This window comes from Ammodytes marinus (assembly GCF_949987685.1).
Source record: "Ammodytes marinus genome assembly, chromosome: 14".
Lineage (NCBI taxonomy): Eukaryota > Metazoa > Chordata > Actinopteri > Uranoscopiformes > Ammodytidae > Ammodytes > Ammodytes marinus.
In genome coordinates, this window is record NC_137218.1 from 12,478,438 (window position 1) to 12,491,480 (window position 13,043).

The 13,043-nt window shown below is 41.2% G+C and overlaps 1 protein-coding gene across 1 annotated transcript; it reads left to right on the forward strand.

Annotated features, from left to right (window-relative positions):
- Window positions 1-270: 270 nt before the first annotated feature.
- On the forward strand, window positions 271-12,092 carry LOC307260780 (RING finger protein 145-like). The gene is made up of 12 exons (XM_080041095.1): window positions 271-408; window positions 2,756-3,007; window positions 4,623-4,731; window positions 4,996-5,087; window positions 5,410-5,645; window positions 5,845-6,020; window positions 6,331-6,471; window positions 6,578-6,760; window positions 6,868-7,015; window positions 7,137-7,259; window positions 7,404-7,637; window positions 7,906-12,092. The coding sequence occupies exons 2-12, from the start codon at window positions 2,824-2,826 to the stop codon at window positions 8,476-8,478; spliced, it is 2,199 nt and encodes a 732-aa protein (XP_079897221.1). The 5' UTR covers window positions 271-408; window positions 2,756-2,823; the 3' UTR covers window positions 8,479-12,092.
- Window positions 12,093-13,043: the final 951 nt, after the last annotated feature.

Sequence of the window (13,043 nt, forward strand, 5' to 3'; positions counted from 1 at the left end):
TGTTGTGACAGTGGTGGACAGTAACAAAGTAGGCCTACATTTATTTGTGTACTGAACTTAATACTGGGCAACTTTCACTTTCACTTGTTGACGTAGGTAAGGGGGTTGAGAACTTTATCCTCCACTGGTTGTGCATATGATAAGCATAAAAGGGATGATAAATGAAGAAAACTTTAGCTACTGTAAAAGATTTAACGGTACTGACTGTATTGCGCATGCGCAGTACGTCCTCTTCGGATAGTGTAATGGCTGTTCGGTGAGATGAGCGGATCGGCCGCATCCTTTGAGTGTGATGTGCTTCCACCGACAAGACCGTTAACTCGGGCGGAGCCGAGTTAAAATGGTCGATATCCGACCCGAAAAGCAACCCAAAACAGTTGTACATATTGTGAACATTGTCCTTCAAATGTAAGTTCTCTCTTTTTCTTTGTTAGTCTTGGCTCAGGATGTGTAACAGTCTGCTTGCTAGGCTACAGTTGGACTTAGTGGCTAGGCTAGGTTTGAGCTAACGCCATCTACTTTTATGTGAATCTCTCCGGACGACGATGTTTAAAGTGGTGGCTTTAAAGCAAAGCTAACATGTCGTGTATGTCCCCCCTCCCCCCCCCCCCACACACACACACACGCACACACATTGTTCCCAATGTAAGCTATTTTATATACAGTCTTTGGGTGAGCTCGGTTGTTGACAGTAGCTGACTGACAGTGATGCTAGTTAGCTGACTACGTTAGCTTGAATTGTTGGCACGGTGCCTGGTGCCTGCTTGAAGCAGCTCATCCTATGGTACACAGCTGGTACACCGCTATATCTGTGTTACCGATTTCACTATTCACACCCGGATAAACCAAAGCCGTTTATCATGTTTGGCTGTACTGCTACACTAAATAGTTGCAGTCTTTGCGGCGTAGCTAACATATTTCCCCCCTTCCGTGAAGACAGAGGGGTTACTTGAGTTCATGGCGTACCACAATCGATGCAGCGCTCTCACTCATCCATTACGTTTGTAGTAGCGGCATTTCAGTTAAGCGAGGTGTAAATACCCACATTTAGACTAAGTCCAACCACACCATGCTCCCTGTAGCGGTTAATGGATTAGGATAGATAAAACACAGCGGTAGACCACCGCGTTATATAAACTCGGATTCTGCTAAGTGATCTCTCTCTCTCTCTCTGGCCAGTGACAGTAGTGGTGAATTCAGAGTTATGTAAGTTATCCGGGCCCTGTCCTGTCCTGTCGCGGGCTGCTGGAAAATGATGAATGGATGGAAACTCCACGTTTGGCTTCCTAGAGGTAGTGTCTGGTATTATAAAGAGCCAAGAGACTTGTCTTTTCAGTGCCACATCAGAAACTTGAGAATGCAAGACTGAGCAAAAATTCAAACTGCTGTGAAACGATTTGAGCAACTTAAAATAGTTTAAATTTGTTTTCTATTTTAAAAGCCAGGATCCATCCCCGCAAGAGATTTTCCATAAAATACACCTCAAACCTGATGTAGTATGCAATGCAGTACCCAAACTGCAGCAACAACTGCAAGAGCTCTTTTGGTTTAGAGTCAGAATTCCTTGACTGTTAGCAGTGTGAGAAAAAAAATGGCCTCCAGATTTCACTTTGTGTTACTATGAATTTAAAACCAGCTCCAGGGCTGCTCTGGCTGAGAGCCTGGTCGTGGTCAGAAGTGATTGTATTGGAAGGTATTTTATAAGTCTTCCAAAAAAAGAGAAGCAAGCAAAGTTTCAACAAGGAAGATTAAGAAGGCTCGCTTAACCTGACGGAAACACAACATTCAGATTGTTGTGTTATTTTATCATTTCAGGGGGCTCATTAAGATTAGGACACAGTGCTTGTATCCAGCTTTTACATTTAGCATTATAGCAGTTCCTTTTATAGTAATTAGTTATTTGGACTAAGATGAAACTCCTTTGATAAATGGCTTTTGACCACCCTTCGCATACTATAAAAGACAGATAATACTAAATGTTTGCTACTCGGAGTATAAACAGATCAGTGCGAAATATGAAGGAAGCATTACTGTGAATAAGCAGTTTTTGAACATAATACCTTATTTGTCATGCCTGGCTTGAGTTGCACCTGCATTAAAACACCTGAGAGTGTAACCACATAGATTCTTTTCACAGTTCCTTGTGCTGTCTTCATGTTAAACTCTGTGTGAAGTTGGTTAGTAGAAGCAAAAAGAAAGGCCTGGATGAATTTGAATTTACTGAAGTGTAGATGGAATATTGACTGATAGATTTATAAATGTAAATCATGGTTGTGTTGGATGAAGCAGTTATTCACGTAGCAACTTGTCATGCTAACTCTGTAATGCATTGTGATGTTCTAGTGTTAAAGTTGCCAATGAAAAACAAAAAAAGTCTGTAAAGTTACTGTTTCTTATTATGTCTAACATTTATCCAGGACTTCATTGGAGGTTCAAACTGTCAGCCAAATAAGTGTTCTCTGTATTGTATAGTTCATTTAGTACAGTATACGTTTATTTAGCTTCAGAGTTGTATATTAATAGAATAATGTTACCCATAATAGTTGTTATAAGCCATGCAAATGTAACACAACTCACCTGCAAAATACGTGAAAACATTGGCTGTTGCTGAGTAGTTACTTGATACAATTGTACTAGCAGTTGGTGTTTGTTTAACATGCACTAACTTAACTATAACCTTTCAATGAAAAAGCCCCTGCTGCTGATGAAAATTTAAAAGAAAAATTTTACATTTCCATTTTGACTTTCTCCACAGTACCACCAGTGTTAACATCAGGTCTTAGCGGTGAGCTGTGCCTGCCTGTCAGAGGTTAAGAGTGGGCCATGGCAGTGAAGGAGCGTGTGGAGGCGGTGCTCAATGTGGGCCTGCGTGTTCCCAGCATCATGCTGCTGGACGTGCTCTACCGCTGGGACGTCAGCTCTTTCTTCCAGAAGATCCAACGCTCCAGCCTCTCCAACAACCCTCTCTTCCAGTACAAATACCTGGCTCTCTACCTGCACTACGTGGGTCAGTGTTACACACACACACACACACACACACACACACAGCCTGTTCCCCTTGGATTAACACTTATCAGAGGATTAGTGTAAAACAAATGTTTTGCACTACATAGCGTTTTAAAAACATTTCATAATGTAACGCATGTATAATGAGCAGTAGCCAATGGCATGGTGGTGTTATCACTGGTTATTTGTTGGAAACATTCCAATGGTCACTCTACCGCCCTTGGTTGGATTTGCACGATTTTTTATTTTTTTCTAACTCGGCAATGTCAGCCCTCTGCACCCATCCTTGTCAGTTTCAAAATGATTACAGATGGTGGTTTAAGCAGTAAGCCGCGAGGCTGGGCTCTGTATTGATTTAAGGACAATCAGGGCCACGAGTCCAGTTAATCATTGATATACCCAATGGTAAAAAATAGCAAAAGATGTTTGTTGTCAGATGACTATAGTTTTCCAGCTGTGTGGTTATTGCCCCAGGTTATTGGTATTCTAGCAGTGTGAGTCAGCTGAGCCAGTCAGAATGCAAGAAAGACCAATTCAAGTCTGTATTTGTTTCTCTTTACAGTACAGTACAGTTACCTAAAAGTAAACAAGTCTTGTAATGGTGGCAGTTCCATTTTTGTGTCCACCACCATTCTTCCTTGTGTCAAAATGCATTAATTCACCAAATTTCACAGGAATCCATAATTGATTATTGCCATAGGCTGCTTACAGTCTGACAGACAAGCTGGCTGAAACACAACCTCAATGGGGAATGTAATAGATCAACGAACTCGACATGAACATACCCCCAGTGCAGCAAAAACACTATTCCTAGCTGTGTCCCCAGAATGAACTGTAACTGGAGGGTTGCCAGTTTTGTTATAAGTCATTTAAGTTCATTGTCCAATAGCAAGTGTATTCTGTCTTTGTCAGCTGCTGTTTATCCATTGAGCCAAGTAATAATAACATGCTCTTTTAATGGTTTTTAGAGTCAGATTTTCAAAAAGCGAACCATGTAGAGAGGAAAAAAGCTATCTGCAGCACAAGGAGCCAGCCGAGTGTATTTCCATTGACTCTCAGAAGCAGAGAGAGTTACAGTGATGTGTGGGTGAAGGTAACACAGACACAGCACACAGTCTAATTGTGAGCAGGCTGAAAGGAAACAGACTATCGCTGTGTGGCATTTTCTGTCTCTGTGTGTGAGTGTGTTTTTATATGTCTGCATTTGTGAGTGTGTGCTGTCAGACTTGGCTGCAGTTGGTAAATGAGCCAATAGGCTTGGTATGTGCTGATGAGCGCTGTGGGTCAGACAGAGTAAAGGGGAAGAGAGGCAGTACAACAAAAGGAAACTGTTGCCTTGCACTGAGGAGTTTTTGGGCAATTAGTTTCAGATAGTACTATATAGTTGTATGATAAGTCTATTGGCAGTAGAACTGTTTGATTGACTGTCAAAAATAGCTCCCTGCTAAAGCATAAGAAACATGTGTCACACACACATTCACATTAGTTATTCTACTTTTGTGATTGAAAACACAATATTATCCTCTACCAGGAAGCATTAGAGAGATCATGATTATAATGCATGTATTGTCACTTTTAATTGTATGCTATTTTTGTTCATTGTCTCAATGGCACAGGTTACATCCTGAGCTTGGTCCTCCTGACTCTGCCTCGTCAGCACCTGGTTAAACTCTACCTGTATGTCCTTACGGCCCTGCTGCTGTTTGCTGGTCATCAAGTCTCAAGGTACAACAATGTTTATTATATTCTGTCAGATACATGTATCTATCTGTTAAACAGGCCGCTTAATCATTGTTATATTTGCAAGGTACATCATAGCCCTTAGTGAGCTTTGATTGTAGAGTATAATGAACTATATATTTCCCAAGGCATTTACTAGAAAAAAAATTCCATAGCTTGTGTCAGTTTTCTCTGTTCTATTTTACATAAAGGGCTAGTCCTGGCCTAAGAATGATAATAACAATACCTATGTTGACCTCTCTTTGTCAGGGATTATGTCCGCAGTGAACTGGAGTCTGGCCATGAAGGACCTGTCTACCTGGAACCTCTCTCCATGAACAGATTCACCACAGCTCTCATAGGTATAATATCACAAATGAATCAAGAAGAAAAACATGCGTAGTGCATGATGAAACCTAGGCAGATGGATGCTGGATGGATTACTGAAACTAAATAATAATAATTGTGCGGACGGGCCTCACATCTTTAATTTTTAAATGTTTGGCTTTGACACTTTGGGACTGGTCAAAATAACATCAAAGTTTATTTTATTTCAGCCCTTTACTAGAAAAGAAGCTGCTCCGAAATCCCATTTGTACCAGTGAATATTCATGAGAGTCTTATGTTTTTGTATGTGTGCAGGTGCCTTTTCTTTGCAGTTGATTTTCTGTCATGTTTTTTCAGGTCAGCTGGTGGTGTGTACACTGTGTTCCTGTGTGATGCAGACCAAGAGGATCTGGCTTTTCTCTGCTCACCTGCTCCCTCTAGTGGCCAGGTTGTGTCTGGTTCCACTGGAGACCATTGTCTTCATCAATAAGTTTTCCATGATCTTCACTGGCCTGGAGGTCATCTACTTCCTGGCTTCTAACTTGTTGGTTCCATATAACCTAGCCAAGACTGCCTACAGGGAGCTGACTCAGGTAATGAACTAGTTGTGTGCCCTACTGTTGCAAGTTTTTTTTTTTTTTTTTTTTTATAATTATGATTTCAGCTGAAAAATTTCCTTTCTCTGTTCTCTGTGTCTCTCTCTCTCTTTCTCTCTGTCTCTGTCTCTCTCTCTCTCTGTCTCTCTCTCTCTGTCTCTCTCTCTCTCTGTCTCTCTCTCTCTGCGTCCCCCAGGTGGTGGAGGTGTACGGGCTGCTGGCGTTGGGTATGTCTCTATGGAACCAGCTGGTTCTTCCAGTTCTCTTCATGTGTTTCTGGCTGCTGCTGTTTGCGTTGCAGATCTACTCCTACTTTAGCACCAGAGACCAGCCAACCTCAAGGGAGAGGCTCCTTTTCCTCTTTCTTACCAGGTAAGACACACATGGCACTGGTCAGACTTGCATGGGATATCAGATTGATGAAAACTGTTAATATCCATTGCAAATGTCATGCAAACGTACAAGTGATTGTTAAAATGCATGATCATGGACCAGAATTTTGAATTGACTAACTGCACAACTGATAATGCTGGAGCTATTTTATTTTTACAGAGATTATACAATTTTACTTAAACAGGACTATGATTTGATATTATATGACTATGATGGAAAATAGCCTTTCTGTTTAATTTGTTTTTGATGGTTGTTTTCCTTTTCTTGTAACTATCGTGCATGTCCTCAGTATTGCAGAATGTTGCAGTACGCCGTACTCTCTCCTGGGTCTGGTTTTCACCGTCTCCTTCGTTGCCCTGGGAGTTCTCACACTCTGCAAGTTCTACCTGCAAGGTTATAGAGCCTTTATGAATGACAACACCATGCACAGGTCAGTCAGTGTTTGAGTGTGAGTGTGTGTGTTGATATGTGTCTGTCTGTCTGTCTGTCCGTCTGTATAATCACTTTGTGTGTTTTGTGACGTGTTCTGTGTGCAGAGGGATGACAGAGGGCATCACCTTGCTGATCCTGGCTGTGCAGACCGGCCTCATTGAGCTCCAGGTCATACACAGAGCCTTCCTCCTCTCCATCATCCTCTTCATTGTTGTTGCTTCAATCCTGCAGTCCATGCTGGAGATAGCTGACCCCATAGTCCTGGCCCTGGGAGCCTCCAGAGACAAGTAAGAAGTTTTTTTTAGCTTTTTCATATTTCATTACCAATTGCTTTCATTATTTTCGGTACATGATAAATCTCCCTCCTTTGCTCCGTTCTCCTCCTGCCCTGTAGGAGTCTGTGGAAACACTTCAGAGCTGTGTCTCTGTGTCTGTTCCTGCTCATCTTCCCAGCCTACATGGCCTATATGATCTGTCAGTTCTTCCACATGGACTTCTGGCTTCTCATCATCATCTCCTCCTCCATCCTCACGTCACTGCAGGTAACACAAGCAGAACGCAACGCACACACATACACATACACATATCTATACTCCTACGTTGATTCATTATTGAACCTTAATTACATCTACATGCTAAGACACACTGCTCCTTTGTTACCAGGTCCTCGGTACTCTGCTGATCTACATCCTCTTCATGGTGGAGGAGTTCCGTAAGGCTCCAGTAGAGAACATGGATGAAGTTATCTACTTTGTCAATGGGACTTACAGACTGCTGGAGTTTCTGGTGAGTGTCACACATGCACACAGTGTACAACATTGTGAGAAAACACAAACCAGTAGGAAGCAATGTGACAAAGACCGTAGCATTACTGATATACAGTGTTGCATTCCCTGTATGTCATTGTGGCTGATGTCCCTGCCCGGCCAGGTGGCGGTGTGTGTGGTGTGTTACGGCGTGTCAGAGACGGTGTTCGGGGAGTGGAGTGTGATGGGCAGCACCATCATCCTGGTCCACTCCTACTACAACGTCTGGCTGCGGGCCCAGCTGGGCTGGCAGAGCTTCCTGCTCAGGAGAGATGCTGTGAACAAGATCAAGAGCCTCCCCACGGCCAGCAACACACAGCTGGAGCAGTACAACGACATCTGTGCTATCTGCTACCAGGTATCCGCTGCTTTTAGCTGTGTTTCTCTTCATCCAAAGAGAGGACATGGCCAATGATTCTTCTCAGCTTTCATGTTAAAGGTCATTTTCAGGTCCAGAAATTGTCATTTGGATTCCTACTAGAAACTGTTTTCATGGTGTAGTGGCCAAAAAAGCTTTTATGTTTGTCACAGTGCCATTGCTGAATCTCCTCTTTTCTCTCTGTCTGAAAATGTCAAATGAAACCTAATAACACATTTTGTGTGTTTTTTTGTGCTTGTCCTTCCAGGACATGAACAGTGCTGTGATCACGCCATGTAGTCATTTCTTCCACGCTGGCTGTCTGAAGAAATGGCTTTATGTCCAGGAATCATGCCCACTCTGTCACACACAACTAAAGAGCCTATCACCAACCACCATCACCACCACTGGCCCCAACCCGGACAACCCTGCAGCCAATCACAATCCTGCAGGTCAGGTAGAGGCCCCGGCCAATGAGAAAGCTGGGGAAGGGGAGGCAGCAGCACAGCTGGAGGGAGATGAGGGACCTTCTGGCTCAGCTGGAGAAACCTCCTCCTCAAGTGTTCCTTCAGTTCCTCAGCAGTTGGTCAACACTCTATCATTATCATCTTCTTCTTCCCCTATTGTGACTGAATCTAAGAACACAGATCCTCCCTCTTCGTCTTCCTCTGACACATTGGACACGCCCCCCACACCCTCTTCCTCACAGCCCCTGGGCCAGGCCAAGGAGACCCCGTCTGAGCCCACTCCTCCAATGGACAGCCAGGAGTCAGCAACCCAACCTGACCAGCCCAGCTCTTCTTCACAGTTTGAACAGTCCCCTCCTCCATGCAGCCTTTGAGCCCCATCGTAAACACACACACACACGACATACATGCATGCACATATAAAATTACACATCTAAACACCCCATCTTCCGATATAAAGCCTATATTCTACTTGTCTAGCGGGTGGCCTCTGTATTCATTTGAGAGAAAAGCGGATCTCTAAGCAGATTTTCTTTCACTCAGCATTTAAATGGCATCTTTATAGACAGTGGTCTCGGAACCGTTCCCCTAAATGTGTTTTCATGCCAGCAAATGATTCTGTTAGGCACGACTTTTACCCTGAGCTTTTTCTTTATCTTTTCAAAAATAATAGGTACTTTACTTTAACATCATGTCCACGTAATGTGAATTTTTAATGAGACGAACGTATCACATCCCTCATTTCTGCTTCTTTCTAGATTTTGATATTGATATCACACCTGTATTGACATTTCTAGGATAGAGCTTTTGTCACTTTTTTTTTTTTTTTTTTTAAATCCCAGACATTTCACGAGATGGTTGTTCCCATCCTTCCTTTAGTTTGTGCAGCTTTACTCTCATTGCTGTATGTTTTTTAGCGTTTGGGTTGTCTCTGTAGTCCTATATGTGCCATGATCAATTTAGGAATGGTTCCAGGTTTAGAGAGTCTTGAAAGACTTGTGCTATAACAGATGGTGGTATTTTAAACGGTGACAAAGTCTTAACATTTCATTAATTCTACACATTTCTTTGTCAAGTTTTGATTATGATTATTGGTTTTCAACGTTGCGGGTTTGAGCATTAACAGTGACTGAATGTTGTGTTTCTTGCGGCCATCAACCTGACCTGGAGCCTGGTGCGTAGGATACATGGTGTGGTCCAGTTAAGTGTTGCAGTGTGAGCAAAATTGGTTGCACATGGAATAACTCCAAATAATTTCATGTGTCAAGCTTTCTCTTAATATCCTGCTTTAATATTTGAATCAAACTTGTTTGGCTGGTCCCAGCAAAAAAAAATGATTTTTCCTTATCATCGCCAAAACTTTTTTATTACTGTAAAAGAGATGTTATTTTTAAGATAATTTTTACATTACAGAAAAGAAAACAGTGGGGGGAGATAAGAGGGGTTTGAAATGCAACAGAAGCCACAGTTTGAATTTGAACTTTCAGCTTTGTAGGAGCCCAAACTTTGTTGTTACATTTACTTCATTTGTACATGGTACTCATCCGCACCCATCTTCCCCAGCTCAGCTGATTCACAAACCCATTCAAAAAGTCTGTCCTGAGTTTGCCATCGATCCAGCAATTGTTGCCTTCGCCCTCCAGCTTCTTATATAAACCAATCACATCAATGCACCCTGTGTTAATTAGAACCATCTTTATCCTCCTGCTGCTCAGTCACTTCTTCAAATCTTACTACCAGCAAATTCAGCTGTTCGATAGGCGTGCACACACACACACACACTTTCTTTCTCTGTGCTCTGCAAATGGGGCAGGACGGGGAAGAGATGTTGGTTCGAAGTTCGAGGGCTTAATTCAATGACTGAAAAACTTGAGAATGCTGAGTCCTCCTGATGCACGCTTCTATGTAAAGCTTGCACGCCGCCACTGTTCCTATAGCATTCGTTTGTCTTTACCCAATGTGCATTAGCCTTGTTACCAATATTTTTCTGACATTTTTCTTCCTTTTTTTTGTTGTCTTTTTTGGGATCGCATTTGCACTAATGTCATTTATACTAGCAACGCTCCAAAGCCGTTCTGTGGCTGTCGGCAACCAAAATACCCTCTGAATTGTTTTGTGTACGAGGAAAACAGCCCCTATCTGTTTGTGTGTAGTGTATATAAATGTTGCTCCCCTGGCATCTATATGAAACCAGAGATTAAGGCCTTGATTTCTCCAAAGCTTCCTGGCAGGTTTTTCGACTTTCTTTGTTAAGACAAAACTTTTAGCTAAGAAGCTTTACGGGGAAACCAAATGTTCTTATCTGAAACCAGCCAGTGTTGCTGCTTCTCCCTTGTCTGTATGACGTGTCCACAAGCTGATGTGATCACTCTGGTGCCCTCTACTGGTAGGAGTGTGATCAGCATGGCGCAGATGGGACAGGAAGATGCACTAGTTAACCCCTCAAACAGTATTGCTTACTACCACTATTACTAAAGGTCTTATTATTATGAATGACTTTATTGTTGACATTGGAAAAAAGCGGTTTGGCTGCAGGGTTGAGAATGAATACATAAATCAATGTAGGATCAAACCTGGCCAACGCTGTTCAACTCTTCATGTTCCAATTTTTTCTTTTTCTTTTAAGAGATGAAATGTAAAGTTTGATGTATTTTGCACATGTTCCTCCTGAAAGAATGAACATAAGGACTTTCTCTATTCTTGAATGACTTCTCTTTTTATTATCAGCGCCATTCCTTGGGCTTTGATTTACAACAAAGCACTTGAAATGGTCACCAAACATTTAAACGGCTTTATTCACACTTGGGTTTTTCATCATGGAGCATTTGAATTGTTTATGTGGAGAGTTCTGCACCATCAAAATGTCACATGGTCCACAAGGTATTAAACGTCGGTGGCAACTGTATGGAAACAAGCAGTACAGTATTCAATTATGAATAAGCAGCAGAGAAGCCCGTCAACTATGGATTCCAGATGTATTTGCTTTGTTTGGGATATTACAGATATTTTTAGATTTGTTGAATTCACTCTCCAGGCTACGAACTGTGACATATTTTCCCTATGGGACAGGTGAAAACCAAATGTGTTAAAGCTAAACTAAGCTCAATATTTCATTTGACAATATAACTAAACGTATTCATCTGAAATAAAAATAAAAAGTTAAGTGACAGTTAAAAAAAACAAAAAAACAATCTTAAATTATTTAATTTTTTTGCATTCCATTGTACCTCTTGAGATTTCATCTGTGGGATGGACTTCATGTTAAATTTACGAGGGACTGTTTAGGTCAGTAGTCTATGGGCTATGGTGTCAAACAAATGCACAAACCCTTCACTGCTGCCAACATCAATTTAAATGGCAGCACTGCCTGTAAGGATTGCAAAATCCTACATTCACAATCAATTCATGCACCAAACGTGTCAACATCAAATTATTGTTTTATTATTCCTTTTCATTGATTTGCTGCTTAAACAACACAATTAAAATTTCCCAAAAATCTGTGTATTTTCTTACACTGAAATAGTTAATTACTAGTGACATATTGATTTGATTGAGTACCCAGGAGGAATATCGATACTAAAGCAAGCATCGCTTCAGTCCCTGAAGTCAAATGTCCCATCTGAAATCTTTTTTAAATGAAACCATATATGATAATGGAACCTGTGGCTGCCACTATGACCACATGTTGCTGTTCTGAATTCATTCAGTACAGCACTGCTTTCCCATACCGTTGCCTCTGATGAACACATGTTATTTGATGGTGTTAAGGGCTGCTCTGTCCTCAGTTCTATTTCTTTTTGACTTTCTTCTGTTATCTGATTTTGTTTTTTCACACACACATAGGACCTGCTTTGTAAAACCTGACTCTGATTGAGAGTTGTATTCTGTTCAAATGCTCCACAGTTGGTTTGGAACTTCACACCTGGCATTGCCTTGGTTATTTTACAACAACTGAATGTCAGAAATAAAATGAACCATCCACTCTGAACCTAGCCTTTTATTTTTATTTGAATGCTTGTATCTGCAGTACATATGCACAGTACATGTACTAGTGCAGTATGTTGTACTTGTGTAGGCTTGTGAAGTGGGACTCTAGTTGTACTGCACAGTATTTAATTTTTTTGAACTTTGAAATTGATACAGTAAAATATGACATACAATTCATCAATTGTTACGGATGGTACTTATACTATTAGAAACATTTTCAGAAAAGTAACATTGAAAATATGATCAAGGAATTGAAGTTAGAAAAGTTCTACTATTAATCAGCAGTTTAATAGGAGGGATAAATAAGTGCCGACATGTTTTATCATCACACGTAAAAATGATGGTATTCTATGAATCTTACATTGCATAGGCATACATCTTTTTATACACAATAAATTGGATTCATTGTTTCTGTATCAGGTTTTGCTCTGGTGGTGCGTCGGTTTCGCGTGTAGTTGGACACGCCAGACACATGATGGCGCTGCTGGGTTGCATTTAGACTGGGAGTGAGGAGCGCTCCGGGAGGCAAACCGCCGTGAGTGAACACAACGCACACACACACACATAGGGAAATAGAGAGAGGGGAGTATTAGACTATTTATGTTTAAGTAATGTGCACAACAGTGAGTTTGCAGTGGTTTTATATATGGTCACCATATTGTTCTTTGCTCGTGCATGTTTCTGTAGCTTATCACCAGGTTTTCTTAGTGACGTTTTTCTTTCTTATTATTTATTATGTTTTAATATCGATTTGTAAATCTGGATTAGATATTCATGTAGATCATGCTCAATTTAACTTTAAAGCGGCCTTTTTTTAACTAATGGCAATGGTGGATCATTTGATTTGTGTATTCTTGCAGCCTCCTATTATATCAAAATCCTGCAGCATCCAAGACACATTTAGTGTTCAGAGTCTGTCATGATAGGTCTTAAATTAACAAATCAATAAGGG

Coding starts and splice junctions, on each gene's coding strand:
- LOC307260780 (XM_080041095.1), top strand. CDS start 2,824: ATGGCAGTGAAGGAGCGTGTGGAGGCGGTGCTCAATGTGGGCCTGCGT. Junction 4,732..4,995: donor GCTGGTCATCAAGTCTCAAG/GTACAACAATGT, acceptor TCTCTTTGTCAG/GGATTATGTCCGCAGTGAAC. Junction 7,638..7,905: donor TCTGTGCTATCTGCTACCAG/GTATCCGCTGCT, acceptor TTGTCCTTCCAG/GACATGAACAGTGCTGTGAT.